The sequence below is a fragment of the Colobus angolensis genome, unplaced genomic scaffold (assembly GCF_000951035.1).
Source record: "Colobus angolensis palliatus isolate OR3802 unplaced genomic scaffold, Cang.pa_1.0 Scaffold431, whole genome shotgun sequence".
Classification (NCBI taxonomy): domain Eukaryota; kingdom Metazoa; phylum Chordata; class Mammalia; order Primates; family Cercopithecidae; genus Colobus; species Colobus angolensis.
Window position 1 is genome coordinate 2,508,277 of NW_012117722.1, and position 14,791 is coordinate 2,523,067.

General features: G+C 36.3%; 1 protein-coding gene across 1 annotated transcript in view; it reads right to left on the reverse strand.

Annotated features, from left to right (window-relative positions):
* COL19A1 (collagen, type XIX, alpha 1) overlaps positions 1–14,791 on the reverse strand; it is a 339,364-nt gene that overhangs the window by 186,806 nt on the left and 137,767 nt on the right. The window contains exon 12 of the mRNA XM_011957047.1: positions 1,739–1,792. Within this exon, the coding sequence (XP_011812437.1) occupies positions 1,739–1,792 (54 nt within the window). The remainder of the gene's footprint in view (positions 1–1,738; positions 1,793–14,791) is intronic.

Consider the following 14,791-nt stretch of genomic DNA (forward strand, 5'->3'; position numbering starts at 1 on the left):
TTTGCTTTCATAGAGAGTGTAATAGAAACAGAAAACATAGGCAAAGTCCCAAATTCTATCCATTTCAGGATCCACTGTAAAAGGAATCTTCATTTAAACAAAGTATGGGCCACACCTTCCCTTTGTTATGAGGAAAAAGGACAAGCATCCTCACATTCAGTACTTGTTACGCTCTGTCTTCACCTCTTCCTGTTTTGTTTTTCTCACTGTGCCTTACATGTAGCAGGAATTCAATAAACCTGAATGAATGCTTCAAGCCTCATCTGGCTTTTCAAATTTGTAATCTTAATAACCCTTTGCATAAAATCACAGCACATCACAGCGATAGGGGTTTTAGATTCTATCCCAAGTCCATCACTTTACAGACTCTGAGAAGTGATTTGCTCTTCTGTGACAGAACTGGAAGACAAACTGGGCCCTGGCTTTCTACTCCGGAACTCATCCCACTTCACCATGTGCCTCCAACGACAGGGGTAAGAGGTGAGACAGTTATTCTATTTAAACATGTGTGACATTCAGTGTCCTGATATATTACAGGTGCATACATCAATTGATTAATTATATTGCATTATATTACATATATTACAGGTGGTAAAGAAGATGCAGAGACTCCCATAGCTACAAGCCTTTGGGGCTAGTGCCCATTCTCTGGTATAGAAAAACCACTTCAAAGGGAGAGAAATAAGAATGACAGTCAAACAACTATTATTTTAGTTAACATACATAAAAACATTAACTACTATTATTACTAGGGTCTTTCTTTTTTAGAAGACTCCTCAGGCACGCACGCGCGCGCGCGCGCACACACACACACACACACACACACACACACACACACACAACTTTCTCCACAGGCCAGAAAGATTGGTCTTCAGTGTCTCTTCCATTGTAGTGATCTACAGCATACAAAACAGGTTTCCTAACACATCTAGGGCATTAGGGAGCTAGATATAGTCTCATAGTTTTTCCTTACTCTTTTATAAGTCATGTGGCCCTTCAGGTCCTTTCTAAAACATATTTATGTAAGTGAGAAAAGGAAGCCGAGGGAAAAACTAATTCTCATTTTGGACACTTCCCCTACCAGTAAATACAACATATCTACAATAAATGGTGAGTAAATGTAAATAAAATCACATTTCAGAGTAAAACCCACATTTGGGCCATCCTTCAAATTTTATACTAAAATCTGGAGTGCAATTCTGGGAGGATAACTGTCCTGAGGGGAAGGGAAGAAGAAGACTGGGGTCCAAGGATATCACAGGCGATGTTATCCCTGAGGCTGCGGAACTGGTGCCATGAAGGGGAGCAACACGGATTTAGTTTCCCTTCACTTCGTCCTTCCTTCCCATCACTGAAAGTCTAACAATACAGACACCATCTATAGGCTAGATGCAGACTAGGACTGAGATGAAAAGTGGACCACTGGTAAGAGCACAAGCCACGGCAGAAGATATGCAAGATGAAAAAAGACAGAAAAAGAAGACTAGAAAATTTGCAAGCAAGAAACATCAGGGAGAAAGGCCTGTTAAGGCTAAGCACAGGTAGAAAATATATAAAGCCAATGAAATGAAACTAAAGACACTGGGCCTCTACTGAGCCATGTGAAAGAACACTTTGATTCTTAATTTTGTTGGATCATGTCTGGCTCTGCCGAAAATAGGTAAATCTTAATAGCATTAAATAGCACATCTTAGTGGTAAAATGTAAACAGAGTATCAGAAAAAAGGGTTAGGCTTACATTTTCTCCATTAAGGCCAGCCAGACCTGGATCTCCTTTTTCTCCTTGTTCACCCTAAAAAGAAACAATTTATACAATGAAAAATCTTATATCTGAAAACTTTTGCTAGCAAAAAATAAAGAGTTATGTTGTTTGGGTATTTATAACAATACGATTACTTTGCTAAACCCTTGAAAGGCACGTTTATTAAAAAACAATTCTGAGTTGTAAAACCAAAGAGAAGATTAAAAGTTCAAAGAAAAGCTACAGCTGGGTGCAGTGGCTCACACTTGTAATCAAAGCACTTTGGGAGGCCGAGGCCGTGGATCAGTTGAGGTCAGGATTTCGAGACCAGCCTGACCAACATGGTGAAACCCATCTCTACTAAAAATACAAAAAAATTAGCTAGGCATGGTGGCACGTGCCTGTAGTCCCAGCTACTCGGGAGGTTGAGACAGAAGAATTGCTTGAACCTGGGAGGCGGAGGTTACAGTGAGCCAAGATCATGCCATTGCACTCCAGCCTGGACAACAGAGCAAGACTCCATCTCAAAAAAGAAAAAAAAAGTGCTGCATATAAATGATTAAACCATAAAAATGGAACAAGAATATTTACTTTCTTCTATAAGCAACAGAGAATTTTCTGGAAGGTGATTTGGATTGACAATATATACCAAGGATCTCAAATCCATTCATTTCATTTGGGCCAGTGATTTCACTTCTAAGAATGTATACTAATGAAATAATCAGAGATAAAATAATCAGAAATGAAAAATTCAGAGATGAAAAATTTTAGGCACTAATATGTAGAGTGTAATGCTATTTATAGTAGTAAAAAAAGAGAAGCATCCTAACTGTCCAATAATAGGAAACTGGCTAATGATATAGACAATGAATAGATTATGATGTAGCCATTAAAATCACATTTGTGAATTTTATTTTATACTAGAGAAAAAATGCTCATGATATAAAAAGCAAGATAAAATTAATACATAGACAAGCCCAGTGGTAAATGTTAACCAATATATATTTTTATGAAAGTTACAAATGTTCAAAATGGTCGCTAATACCACTGCGGATGATACATACCCATAGTGACACATAATTTTGTTTTCTTGCCATCTGAAAAGTGTATACTTTTATTGGCCCACCCTGCATATAGTATAATTCAATTTTTGAAAATGCCTCTCTACATATCCAGCTGTCTATCTACCTACCTGCACTTAGAAACAACACTGTGAGAAAACAAACCGAAGTAATAAAAGTGGTTAATCTAGGCATTGTGATCACAGATGATTTTTTTCCTGCACTTCACTCCTGTTTTTAAATTTTTTTTTCTAGCGCTAAACACGTATTAGCTGTACAATCAGTAAGGTGTTTAAAAATAAAAGAATATGTATATAAAGTACTCAACCAAGTGTATCCCTCTGTGTGTGTCTGTTTGTGTGTCTGTGAAGTTAGTGGTAGTAATCTTTGCTTTATTCTCATCTTTATATTTTCTGTTTTTCTTCCTTCATTTTTCCTACAGTGAACATTATCATTTTTATTTGCAAAAAAGTAAAGAAAAGCAAGCACCTGATACTAATAGATAATACATTACAGAAATACATTTGCCCACTCTCAGTTGTCTAAGGATATGTATTATTACTGTATGGAAAGCACAGGAAATGAAGTGAAAAATGACTTAATCACTGGGACATAAGAAATGCGTACAATATACAAAACAAACAAAACTGCATACAAACATAACCGGTAAAAATAGGTTTAAGTTAAAATAAAGCAGAGGATTTTAAGCTAAAAATGGAAGGGTACGGAATTACTCTATAGAATTGTGCTGTCCAACACAGTAGCCATTAGCCACATGTGGCTACTAAAATTAAAAGTAAATTAAATTAAATGTAAAATTCAGTTCCTCAGTGGCCCTAGCTACATTTCAAGTGCTCAACCATGCCTACTATATTGGACTCTGCAGATCAGAACATTTCCAACATCATGGTGAATTCCATCCATTGGACATTGCTGTTGTAGAGGATGTCAAATATGACAGGAAACAAAATAAGAATTTAGAGGCTCACAAATACACAGAAGAAAATATCTTTTGAATAAGGGGATCAGAAACAATAAAGTGTTTAAATACTAACACTAAATGTGTTAAGGATAAGTTATTAGAAACAATAGAAATTTTTGACACAGAAGACACATATAATTCCACGGATATCAACATTAAGTTCCAGAATGTAACTAAAAATGGATATAGTCTTTATGCAAAAGTAATGATTCTCATAGATGGAAAGAATAAGCAACTCTACATATTAAAGAGATGTGTGCCTACAAGGAAATCTGCAAGTTTGACAGTATAATAAAAGCTAAATAAAAATAATATAGAGAACAGAGTTAATATTCTGGTGAAGATTATTCTGCATAGTAAGAGAATAACAGACGTGGCAGAAGACTAAAGAAGAAACATACTGCTTAAAATTGATTCCTAGCAAAAATCTGCAATGGATTTTAAAAAGCATACTTTTTAACATATAAATAATAGGTCACTGTAATCAAATAAGGTTCATTAAAAATTTATTTGATTTATTATTTTCATTTTTATAAAATGCTCCATTCAATATTTACTATGTGCTCAAACCAGGGATATCCAACAATACAGTGTATCTGAATTTCCATAAAGTAGGAGTCGATGTCTCTTAAAACGTCCTTTATGTTAGAGAATAGAATATAAGTAAAGAATAAAAATACAGGCTGGATAATATTACTGTTGATATGTAACTGGCAGAAGAATGGTATTCAATGAATATCTATCTCCTATACATTTATCTATTGACCTATCAACTATGCATCCATCCATCTATCATCTCTTCAGGTCCTTAATCTCAGTACTATTGACAATTCTTTGTTGTGGGGGCTGTCCTGTACGCTGTAGGACGGTTAGCATCATCCTTGCTCTCTGCTCACTAAAGGCCAGTAGCCAGCCTCTCCCCTAGTCCTGGCAAATGAAAAACGTCTACAGACATTGCCAAATGTTCCTAGAGGGCAAAATGACCTCTGATTGAGAACCACTGATATATATCATGAATATATATGTAACATATTTATGATATGAAATAATACAACAGATCAAAGCAATATGCTATAATAAACAACTTGAAATGTATTAAGAACAAATGTGCAATCCTGTATTTAATTCTGGATGGATTAGAAAACCAACTGAAAAATAAAAATATTAAAGGACCAGAAGAAAATATAGGTGAACTTAGATAAGAGCTCATGGTGAGTAAGGCATCTCTAAGCATGAAACCAAAAAAAGAAATTCATAAGAGAAAAAATATATATCTGACAAAATATTAATTATGAACCTGCAAGGCAAAAATACTATAAACTGAATTAAAAGACAAATAACAAATTGGGGAAAAAGATCATGTAGTGGCTTAATAGTTAACATCAATATACAAAGATATTGTGTGTTGTATTGCAATATAGTCATAAGAAAAATAATAATAGTCCAATTGGTAGTTGAGCAAAGAACACATCAGACAATTTACCACAAGAAATGCTAGATGGCAATTAATAACATTTTAACTAATACTAATTAATCAGACTATATACTGGGACTAAAAGAGCTCTAAAGCTTCCCCATATACAATTCTATCATTCTTGAAAGAAAAGCAATAGGAGTTCTATATCCAGAAGGAAATATGTATCGACATCTATGTATTCACAAGTGTTGCATATTTAATAAATTCCAAACAATAGAAAATTGACAATAGTAACCAGCTGTTCCTTTTTTCTCCACTGAGAAGAAGATAAGTAAAAACAAAACTGCAGCATTAAAGATTTAAGCTAGAATTAAAGAAAACTTATTTGACATCAGAGGTCGTAAGAGAGTAGAATGCATTTAGATTGTTTCTTGTGTTTGAATAAGTTGAAAAGCAGAAAAGATTTAAAAACAAAACCAACAGTACATCTCTGGTGATTTCTTCAAAAATAAAATAAATCATTCTAGTCTAATAAAAACTTCAATGAAATCCTAACCAAAGGAAAAAGAATGCATGGGAATTAGATTACAGCTGTGATTTTCCCAATAGCCATTCTATGGTAAAACTAATTTCAAAAAGTACCAGAATTTAATGTTCTTCCAAACAAAACTGTAATGTCTTATCATACAAAATATTATATTCAAGTTAAGTAGTGAACTTACTGGTTCAAATTAAGTAGTGAACTTGAATATAATATTCAAAAATACTATATATACAATTTGAATTAGTCCATTATTATCCATAATGCAGGTAGTTATTAACATTACTAATCTTTCAATAGATAATAGCAATAATATAATAGCTTTTATTCTGTATATCTTACTACATGCCAGGCTCTGTGCTAAGCACCTTACATAATAAGGACTTTTAATTCTAGCAGTAACCACACCAAGTGGGTAATCTCATCCCCATTTACAGATGATAAATCAGTAGCTCGGAGGATACGAATAACTTCCATATAATCAAAGAACTCCATCTATTATTCTGTTATTTCTTCGATTGCTTTGACTGCATAGGAAATTTCATAAACTGGTTCAATTTCATCTTCTACCATATGCCCCTAGGCCTACTTCAGTTTTTAGCTGAAGCTGGTGGTAGAAAACTCCTGTGGGGATTTGGATGCTGTCAATATTTCACCTCAAGCTGAATCCTCCCCATTACTTTTCATTTTCTGCCTCCAGGATTTTTCTGAAGCCAGAGAGTTTGTTCAGCCCTGGCAAGTATCCTGGAAAAATGGGGATAGTTAACGCTTCTAGAAATAATTCTCCAGCAAAGGGTGACAGGAATTAGTGGATTAATGTGTCAGCTTTCTGTTCTACAGAGGGATAACTTCCAGGCACATTCCACAGGCTTTCTCAGAGGGTTTCCAGTAGGACTCAGCTGCAGTTGTCCACAATGATATGTAGCTCAAAACATGCACCCTTTAATTCACTTTCCCTTGTTTCCTGACTTATTTTCCCCATTCCTTCACTCCTGTATCTTGAGCTCCCTCTCAAACCAACTACCTGTCCTCAAGTCACTGTCTCGGACCTTGTTTCAGGGGAATGAAAGTGAAGACAATGTCTATCAGCCCCCAATGCCTTCACTTTTGTCCATCCATGATCTGTCATTCCAAGTGCTCTGTTACCACCACTCTAAACCCTTGCTCTACTAGCTTTCTGATGGAGCCAACTCCAATGAATCAAACTGTCCACCTCTTGTTCCTAGAGAAAAAATATGCAATTGGGTAGACTGGTATTATTATAAATTCATGATCACTAACCTAATTCTAGGTCCTTAAAGTGTGTCATTCCCCTCAAATCCTTGGTATTATGACCTCTGCTTTTACTCTCAAATAACCTTGCTTTCTACCAAGAAAAAAGAAGCCATCATACAAGCTTTTCCTTGATGCCATGAAATCTACAAATCCACTTATTTTAATACCATTCTTTACTCTTCTACATGGAAGAATTGTCCCTTACTGTTTAATGGTAATCCTTCAACCTGTGCTTTCAATCCCATCTTTTTCTGCTCCCTCGTGGAATTAATGATTAAAATTACAGCCCTCTTTTGAATCTTCAACCCCTTCCCCCTAACTTCTTTCTAACCACACTGAAACATGCTGTTGAATCTTCTGTTAAAACAAAATCTCGCACTTCTAACTCCTGACATTTCCAGCTTCACCTGGAAGGAAATCCTTCCTTTTTCAGATAAACTTCTTGAGCCAGGCTCCCGATACTCCTGTTTGCATTCATTACTCCCACTCACTCTGCAGTTCACTCCAGATTGACTTGTACGCTATTTAGTCCTCAAAAACTGCTCATGCCAAGGTCTTGGGTGACCATCATCAGATACCTTTTAGTTTTTTTCTTCCTTAACCTATCAGAAGCATTTGATATCTTTATGACAAGCCCCCTCCTAGAAATACTTACTTGCTGAGATACTATATTTCCTTCATTTTTATTCTACTTCTGTAGCTGCATTTACTCATTTTTGTTTTTGTTAGATCCTCTAAGTGTTGCTGTTCCACAGTGATCTGTCCCAGCTTCTTATGTTTTCCCTTTCAGCAAACTTTCCCTAGATGTTTTCTCTACTTTTATAGCTACAATGATCATCTATATGCTAATGAGTCTCATGTTCCTACTTCCAGCATAGATATCTTTTTGATTGTTTAGCTAACAGTTTTATTAAGGTATGATTTACTTGCCATAATACTGATACACTGCACACGTAGAGTGCAATAGTTTTAGTAAATTTATATAGGTCTGCAACCATCACCACAACCTAAGATTAAAATATTTCCATTACCTAAAAAAGTTCCCTTGTGCCCATTTGTAGTCAACTGCTTCTCACTCTTCCAGTCCCAGAAAACCACTGACATAATTTTGTCTCTATAGTTTTTCTTTTTTCTAGAAATTTCATATAAATAGAATTATACAATATGTAGCCTTTTTTGTCTGGCTTAATTGATTCAACGCTATGCTTTTGAGTTTACCTACGTTGCATGGATGAGTAGTATGTTTCTTTTTGAGTAGCATCTGTACAACTAAACTTGTTTTTATTTTTATTAAGCTTGAAATATTTTCAAACTTTCTTTTTGATTCCTTCTTGGACCTACAGGGTATTGAGAATCATATTCTTTAGTTTTGAAACATTTGAAGATGTAACAGAAATTTTTTTTTCTAATATTGATGTCTAATTTAATTCCACTGTGGCCAAAAACATACTTTATATAACTAGTATCCTTAAAATGTATTGAGATTCATTTAGTAATGGAGAATATAGTCTATCTTGGTAAATGATTTATATGCACTTGGAAAAATGTGTATTTTATTATTGCTGGGTGGAGTGTTTTATGAATGTCAGTTCAGATGAGTGTATTGTAGGATTATTCAAGTCTACTATATTATTGAGACAGGAGTATTGAAATCTTTAAATATAATTTTGTTAATTGCTTCTTTCTAATTTCTATTTATTTCTAATTGCCTATTATCTTTCATTTCTGTCCATCTCAGCTTCATGCATTTTGAGGCTGTGTTAGGTACATACACAATAATAACTGCTACATCTTCCTGATATATTGGCCGTTGTATCATTATATAAAATATTCTTTCCTGTCTCCAATAATGTCACTTGTCACAGCGTCTGTCTAATATTATTATACTCACTCCAAATTTCTTGTGGTTACTCTTTACATAGTACCTCTTTTTATATCCTTTAACTTTCAACCTATTTGTTTCTTGAATCTCATCCATACCTCTTGTAGATAATATATAGTTGGATCTTGCTTTGTAAAATCCAATCTGACATTCTTTGCCTTTTGATGTATTTATTCTGTTCACATTTAATGTAATTATTGATATGGCAAATATCCATGTGCAAAAAATTAACTTGGATACACAAATCACACCCTACACAAAACACAAAAATTAACTCAAATGAACAATAAACACAAATGTAAATTGCAAAGCTACAAAAATTATAGAACAAAACGTAGAAAAATATTTTCTTACATTGGGTTGGGTAAAGGTTTCTATTTTGTTATTTAATTATTTCTATAAGTGTCATCATTTTTGCTCCCCTGTTCTTTCTCTCTCTCCTGCCTTCATTTTTGTTCAACAAATATTTTTACCAAGCTATTTTAGTTTCTTTCATAAATTTTTAGCTTTTTTGAAATTTTTAAAGTGATTCTACAATATGCATCTTTACTTTATCATAATCTATTCCGGTTAACATTGACTTAATTTCAGAAAACGATGGCAAATTTCAGTTTAGATGTATTTCCTCTCCATTTTCTTGTATCATTGAGGTCATATATAATATATTCATATCCTATAAATCTAACAGTATAGTGTAATAGTTATTGCTTTAACAGTACATATTTTTTAATTAGAAGAAAAATACAAATATAGTCACATATCTATGACTATACAAACGCAAATATATGACATGACAAATACAATTATAGACATCTATCTAAATGTTTTAAATTTAAAAATTTGGTCGGGGCCAAGATGGCTGACTAGAAACAACGGCAATCAGAGGCTCCCATTGAAAAGAACCATAATAAACATGTGAATCCTTCACCGGCAACCGAGGTATCCAGGTTCTATCATTAGAACTGACTAGGCGACTGGCATGATTCATAGAGAGGAAGGAACAGCAGTGTGGTGCAGCAGCCCACGTGAGAGCCAGGGGAGCCCTCACTCCCCAGCCAGGGAGAGTGGTGAGTGAGCATGCTGCCCAGCCAGGGAAACCATGCTTTTTCCACAGAACTGTGCAAACCATGGACTGGAAAATCCCACTCGCGAACCCACGCCACCAAAGTCTAAGGTCCCAACCCCGGAGCTGTGCAGATTCTCAACAGCCTCTCAGCTGGAATCTGCTTAAGCCTGCTGAGCTCCCAGGGGGAGAGGCAACCAGCCCCACAGCTGTGGCTTACTGTCTAAGCCGTTTGAGCTCCTTAGGGAAGGGGTAGGAGCCAGCACTGGGGTTCACAACTACCTAACACACTAAGCTCCTTGGGTCGGGGAAGGGTGGCGTCCATCTCTATAGCTCCAGGCCGTGCTTTTGAAGGGAGACTGAATGGCTTGGTCCCAATAGGTATCCCCCAAAGCCCAACACACCAGCTGTGGCAGACTGCAGCCAGAGCGCCTCTTCAGGCCTGACCTTGACTCATCCTTCCTCACTGGGCAGGGCTTCCCTGCAGGAAGTCCAACAACTCCAGCCAGAGGCTCAGGGACAGAGCCTGGATCTCCCTGGGCATAAGCTCCTGGGGTGGGGGCGGGTGGCCACAGTCTCTGTGGACCAGCAGACTTAATCTTTCCTACTAGTAGTTCTGAGGAATCTGGGCAGCCCAGACAAGCAGGTTTCCTCCTAGCAAAGCACACCCCCTCCACCAAGGGACAAAGTGCTTCATTAAACAGGTCCTGTTCCCTGTGCCACCCAACTGGGTGAGACCCTTCTACAGGGGTTGTTAGACACCCTATACAGGAACAATCCTACTGGCATCAGGTTGGTGCTCTTTGAGGTCAGAGATCCCAGAAGAAGGAGCAGACACCCATCTTTGCTGTTCTCTAGCTTCCTTGAGTGACATCTCCAGGCGTGGGAGCAAATCAGATGAATAGGGCCTGAAGTAAACCCCCAGCAAACCATAGCAGCCCTAAAGAAGAGATACCTGACCACTGAAAGAAAAACAAACAAACAGAAAGCAACAACAACAGCATCAACCACAACAAAAAGTCCCTAAAAAAATTCCATCCAAGGGTCAGCATCCTCAGAGATCAAAACTAGACAAACTCATGAAGATGAGAAAGAATTAATGAAAAAAAATGCTGAAAACTCAAAAGGCCAGAGTGTCTCTTCTCCTCCAAATTATTGCAACATCTCTCCAACAAGGGTGTAGAACTGGATGGAGGATGAGATGGAAGAATTGACAGAAGTACGCTTCAGAAGATGGATAATAAAAAAGTATGCTGAGTTAAAGGAGCATGTTTTAGCCCAATGCAAACAAGCTAAAAACCTTGATAAAAGGTTTGAGGAGCTGATAACTAGAATAATCAGTTTAGAGAGGAACATAAATGACTTGATGGAGATGAAAAGCACAGCAATAGTACTTTATGAAGCATACATGAAGCATTACGCTTTGTGAAGTGGAAGAAAAGATTTCAGAGTTTGAAGACCACCTTGCTAACATAAGGCAAGCAGACAAGATTAGAGAAAAAGAATGAAATGGAATGAACAAAGCCTCCAAGAAATATGGGACTTTGTAAAAAGACCAAACCTACAATTGATTGGAGTACCTGAAGGAGATGAGGAGCATGGAAACAAGCTGGAAAATACACTTCAGAATACTATCCAGGAGAACTTCCTCAACCTAGCAAGACAGGCCAACATGCAAATTCAGGAAATACAGAGAATGCCACTAAGGTACCCCTCAAAAAGATCAACCCCAAGACACCTAATTATCAGATTCTCGAAGATTGAAATTAAGGAAAAAAATGTTAAGGGCAGCCAGAGAGAAAGGCCAGATCACCTACACAGGGGAGCCCATCAGACTAACAGCAGATCTTTCAGCAGAAACTCTACAAACCAGAAGAGAATGGGGACCAATATTCAACATTTTTAAAGAAAAGGATTTTCAACCTAGAATTTCATATCCAGCCAGACTAAGTTTCGTAAGTGAAGGAGAAATAAAATCCTTTACAGACAAGCAAATGCTGAGGGATTTTGTTACCACCAGGTCCGCCTTGCAAGAGCTCCTGAAAGAAGCACTGAATATGGAAAGGAAAATCTGGTACCAGCCACTGCAAAAACACACCAAAATATAAAGACCAATGACACTATGAAGAAATTGCATCAACAAGTGTGCAAAATAACCAGATAGCATCATGATGAGGGAATCAAATTCACATATAACAATACTAACGTTAAATGTAAATGGGATAAATGCCCCAATTAAAAGACACAGACTGGCAAATTGGATAAAGAGTCAAGACCCATTGGTGTGCTGTATTAAGGAGACCCATCTCACATGCAAAGATACACATAGGCTCAAAATAAAGTGATGGAGGAAAATTTACTAAGCAAATGGCAAGCAACAAAAAGCAAGAGTTGCAATCCTAGTCTCTGACAAAACAGACTTTAAAGCAACAATGATTAAAAAAAAAAGACAAAGAAGGGCATTACATTAATGGCAAAGGGAACAGTTTAACAAGAAGAGCCAACTATTCTAAATATATATGCACCCAATACAGGAGCACCCAGATTCATAAAATGAGTTCTTAGAGACATACAAAAGAGACTTAGACTCCCACACAATAATTGTGGGAGACTTTAACACCACACTGTCAATATTAGACAGATAAATAAAAAGGGAAATTAACAAGGATATTCAGGACTAGAACTCAGCTCTGGATCAAGTGGACCTAATAGATATCTATAGAACTCCCCACCCCAAATCAACAGAATATACATTCTTCTCAGTGCCACATGGCACTTATTCTAAAATCGACCAAATAATTGGAAGCAAAACACTCCTCAGCAAATGCAAAAGAACTGAAATTATAACAAACAGTCTCTCAGGGCAAACAAATTAGAACTCAGGATTAAGAAACTCAAAGCCACACAATTACATGGATATTGAACAACCTCCTCTGAATGACTTCTGGATAAATAATGAATTTAAGGCAGAAATCAAGAAGTTCTTTGAAACCAATAAGAACAAAGAGACAACTTACCAGAATCTATGGGACACAGCTAAAACAGTGTTAAGAGGGAAATTTATATAACACTCAATGCCCACATCAGAAAGCTAGAAAGATCTCAAATTGATACCCTAACATCACAATTAGAAGAGCTGGAGAGGCAAGAGCAAACTAATCCAAAAGCTAGTAGAAGACAAGAAATAACTAAGATCAGAGCAGAACTGAAGGAGATAGAGATACAAAAAATCCTCCCAAATCAGTGAATCCAGGTGCTTTTTTTTTGAAAAAAAAAAAAAAAAGACATAAATAGACCACTAGCTAGACTAATAAAGAAGAAAAGAGAGAATAATTAAATAGACACAATAAAAAATGACAAAGGGGATATCACCACTGACCCTCACAGAAATACAAACTACCACCAGAGAATACTATAAACACCTCTACGCAAATAAACTAAAAAATCTAGAAGAAATAGATAAATATATATATATATATAAATATATAAAACAGTACACCCTTTCAAGACTAAACCAGGATGAATAGACCATGAATTGACCAATCACAAGTTCTGAAACTGAGGCAGTAATTAATAGCCTACCAACCAAAAAAAGTCCAGGACCAGACAGATTCACAGAGGTACAAAGAGGAGCTGGCACCATTCCTTCTGAAAGTAGAAAAAGAGGGACTCCTCTCTAACTCATTTTATGAAGTCAGCATCATCCTGATACCAAAACTGAGCAGAGACACAACAACAACAACAACAACAACAAAAACTTCAGGTCAATATCCTTGACAAACATCAATGTGAAAATCCTCAATAAAATACTGGCAAACCGAATCCAGCAGCACATCAAAAAATGTATCCACCATGACCAAGTCGGCTTCCCTGGGATGCAAGGCTGGTTCAACATACGCAAATCAATAAATGAAATCCATCATGTAAACAGAACCAAAGATAAAAACCACACGATTATCTCAATATACGCAGAAATGGTTTCTGATAAAATTCAACACCCCTTCATGTTAAAAACCCTCAATAAACTAGGTATTGATGGAACACACCTCAAAATAATAAGAGCTATTTATGATAAACCCACATCCAATATTATAATGAATGAGCAAATGCTGGAAGCATTCCCTTTGAAAACAGGCACAAGACACAGATGCCCTCTCTCACAACTCCTATTCAACATAGTATTGGAAATTTTGGCCAGGGCAATCAGACAACAGAAAGAAATAAAGGGTATTTGAATAGGTAGAGAGGAAGTCAAATTTTCTCTGTTTGCAGATGACATGATTTCATATTTAGAAAACTCCATCATCTCAGTGCAAAAACTCCTTAAGCTGATAAGCAACTTCAGCAAATTCTCAAGATATGCAATCAATGTGCAAAAATCACAAGTATTCCTTTACAACAACAATGGACAAGCAGAGAGCCAAATCATAAATTAACTCCCATTCATAACTGGTACAAAGAGAAGAAAATACCTAGGAATACAGCTAACAGGGTATATGAAAAAACTCTTCAAGGAGAACTACAAACCACTGCTCAAGGAAATAAGAGACGACACAAACAAATGGAAAAACATTCCATGTTTATGGATAGGAAGAATCAATATCGTGAAAATGGCCATACTGACCAAAGTAATTTATAGATCCAATGCTATTCCTATCAAACTACCACTGACATTCTTCATAGAATTAAAAAAAGCTATTTTAAATTTCTTATGGAATCAAAGAATACCCCATATAGCCAAGAAAATCCTAAGCAAAAAGAACAAAGCTGGAAGCACCATGCTACCTGACTTCAAACTATACTACAAGGCTACAGTAACCAAAACAGCA